Source organism: Papilio xuthus, unplaced genomic scaffold (genome assembly GCF_000836235.2).
Source record: "Papilio xuthus unplaced genomic scaffold, Pxut_1.1 DF824556.1, whole genome shotgun sequence".
Lineage (NCBI taxonomy): Eukaryota > Metazoa > Arthropoda > Insecta > Lepidoptera > Papilionidae > Papilio > Papilio xuthus.
The window spans coordinates 2937-5238 of NW_013534093.1; the positions used below are offsets into that span (position 1 = coordinate 2937).

The following is a 2302-nucleotide window of genomic DNA, read 5'->3' on the forward strand; positions in this document are numbered from 1 at the left end:
GAGCGGTTGGTAATAAAACCGTAAGAGGAGCAGGAGAGTATTGCGGTGGAGTATGTCGCACGAGTCAACACTCCCCAGGATAACTACCTGGACGTGAAGGCGGTGTGGTGCGATCCTGGTCACTTAAGCTCCGATGACGTTGTCGTTGCGGGCAGCGCTGCTCTAACCGGGGCCAATCAGCAAAAGAGAGCGGCGAGCGATTGCCGACATCACGCGGCTCATCTGCCGATGCATAAATGACGCTCCGAGTTCCCCCGCCCGTACACGCTTCCGATTGTGGACGACGTTGCTGCCTACGGTTTGTATGGTGCCGTGGTGGAGACCGCACACCACGGTGAAACGATACCCGTTGACTAGCACCAGCCCATTGGCCATCAATATTTAGGTTCCTATCACCTACAGGAGAAGCTATCCGTTCCTGTGAGTTAGCTGAAGGCGAGCCATTGCGATTACCGCAAAGCAAAAGATGGTGCTTGCCTCCACACTGACCGCACGCACGACTCAACTGGCAGGACGAGACTAAATGGCTTCCGAGACAAACATAACACCAAAACCGCTGACGAGCAATATTGCGCCGAGCCTGCCAGCGTAATTCCCGGAACTTGGGACAACCCGTAACACCGTGTCCTGTGTCCCGACAATAGTTACAACGAGATTCCTGTGTCTGTCCCACCGCTGCATTAATCAAACGTGGTCGGTGGCGAGACCCTGCCGGGAATTTACTATCACCGGGCCTCACTCGACGAGCACCGACGGTCGGCCCCGGGGAAGGAGGGGGAACATTCTCCGTTCGACGACACTCGTCCTCCAGGAATAAAATTAGGTTGTCAAAACTGGGAAGATGAGTGGCAGAGTCCCCGCCGTATTCCAGTTCAAATCTATTCCGTAAGTCGTGCGGTAATTTAGATAAAATAACATGCAATAACAAAAATGACCACGAGGACACAGGTAAATCCAAACCCTTGAGACCGTTAACCGCTATTAACAAAGGGTTAAGAAGCCGCGTGCGCAACGACTGCGCAACCGAAATCTGAGGTAGGCCTAGAATGGTAGCCACGTGGCTGTCTGCTATTCGCCTAACATTCTGATACCTGCGGCTGAGTAGGTCCCGGGCGATTTCATAATTGCCATCAACAAGGCCTAAATGTTGGACAAGGCCCTTCGCCTCGCCCGTCAACGATGCCAACAAATAAGCAAGCTTCTGAGCTGGGGTCAAATCCGTACGACCGTGAACTATGCTCTCAAATAAATTACTAAATGCGACCCACTGGTCTAGGTCCCCGTTAAAACGTGGCAAATCGAGCAGCGGCAATCTGCTCATAAGCGCTGGTGACGCCTCCGACTCCGCAGTGACCCGCGCGTCAGCAGTGCTTGACCCCCTGAGACATTCGACAGCCTGAACAATTTGATCTGCCAAGTCGTCGGCCTGATCAATGTCGGCATTGATCTTATTTATGGCGTCCGCTTCTAAACCCAATTCTAATACCGCACGGTACGCCGCATATAAATCCGCCATTTGATCATCCAAGACCTGATACCTAGCCATAAGGGCCCGCGCACGATCTGGCCTGGAAATATTTAAAACCGCTGAGCCGAGCCATCTCAGCACGCCTCCTATCCTAGCGGTATATTTGCTAGCCATAATTAAATAAATTTCCAAAAAAAAAAGGTATAAAAGAAGGTAGAAAATATCGAAGCTTCTAGAAAACCGCTTACTAATACGGCCGTAAAAAGAAAAAAAAATCAAAAACCGAGGGTAGATAAACCTAACTTTAAAAAAAAGTCACACTATAAAAGTAAACCGTTGAAATAAGAATTAAAAAAAAAATGAAATAAAAAACACACAAAAAACCAACCGTAATGAAAAAACTCCAAGTTAAATTATCAACCGTAACATAAAACTACCAAACGAAAAATGACTAAATTAAATTATTATTCTAATATAACCTACAGAAATCTTTATGCAAAAAAACCTTAATCTAAATATACTACAAAAACCGTTATGAAAAAACCCTAATTTAAATATACTACAAAAAACCGTTATGAAAAAACCCTAAATTAAATAATCTAATCTATACCAATCAATGAACGGAACCCTAAACGCCGCCGTATAATTAATATTACGTAGCAATCGTACAATAACGAATTTAATATAAACGAACCGAGTGAAAAAACCTACCTATCTATTATTGTACTACGTAATATATTATAATATTCCGTTTATTCCGCGCGACGAGGTTACAAAATTATGTCAAGCGACGCAACACGTACCCGAAAGACACGTATGCCCGGAATATAACCA

The 2302-nt window shown here is 46.0% G+C and overlaps 1 protein-coding gene across 1 annotated transcript; it reads right to left on the minus strand.

Annotated features, from left to right (window-relative positions):
* Positions 1 to 561: 561 nt before the first annotated feature.
* Positions 562 to 1642, minus strand: LOC106127801 (uncharacterized; the record flags this gene model as incomplete). The annotated part of the gene is made up of 1 exon (XM_013326050.1): positions 562 to 1642. A coding segment is annotated over exon 1 (1081 nt), but the record flags the coding sequence as incomplete, so codon positions are not given.
* Positions 1643 to 2302: the final 660 nt, after the last annotated feature.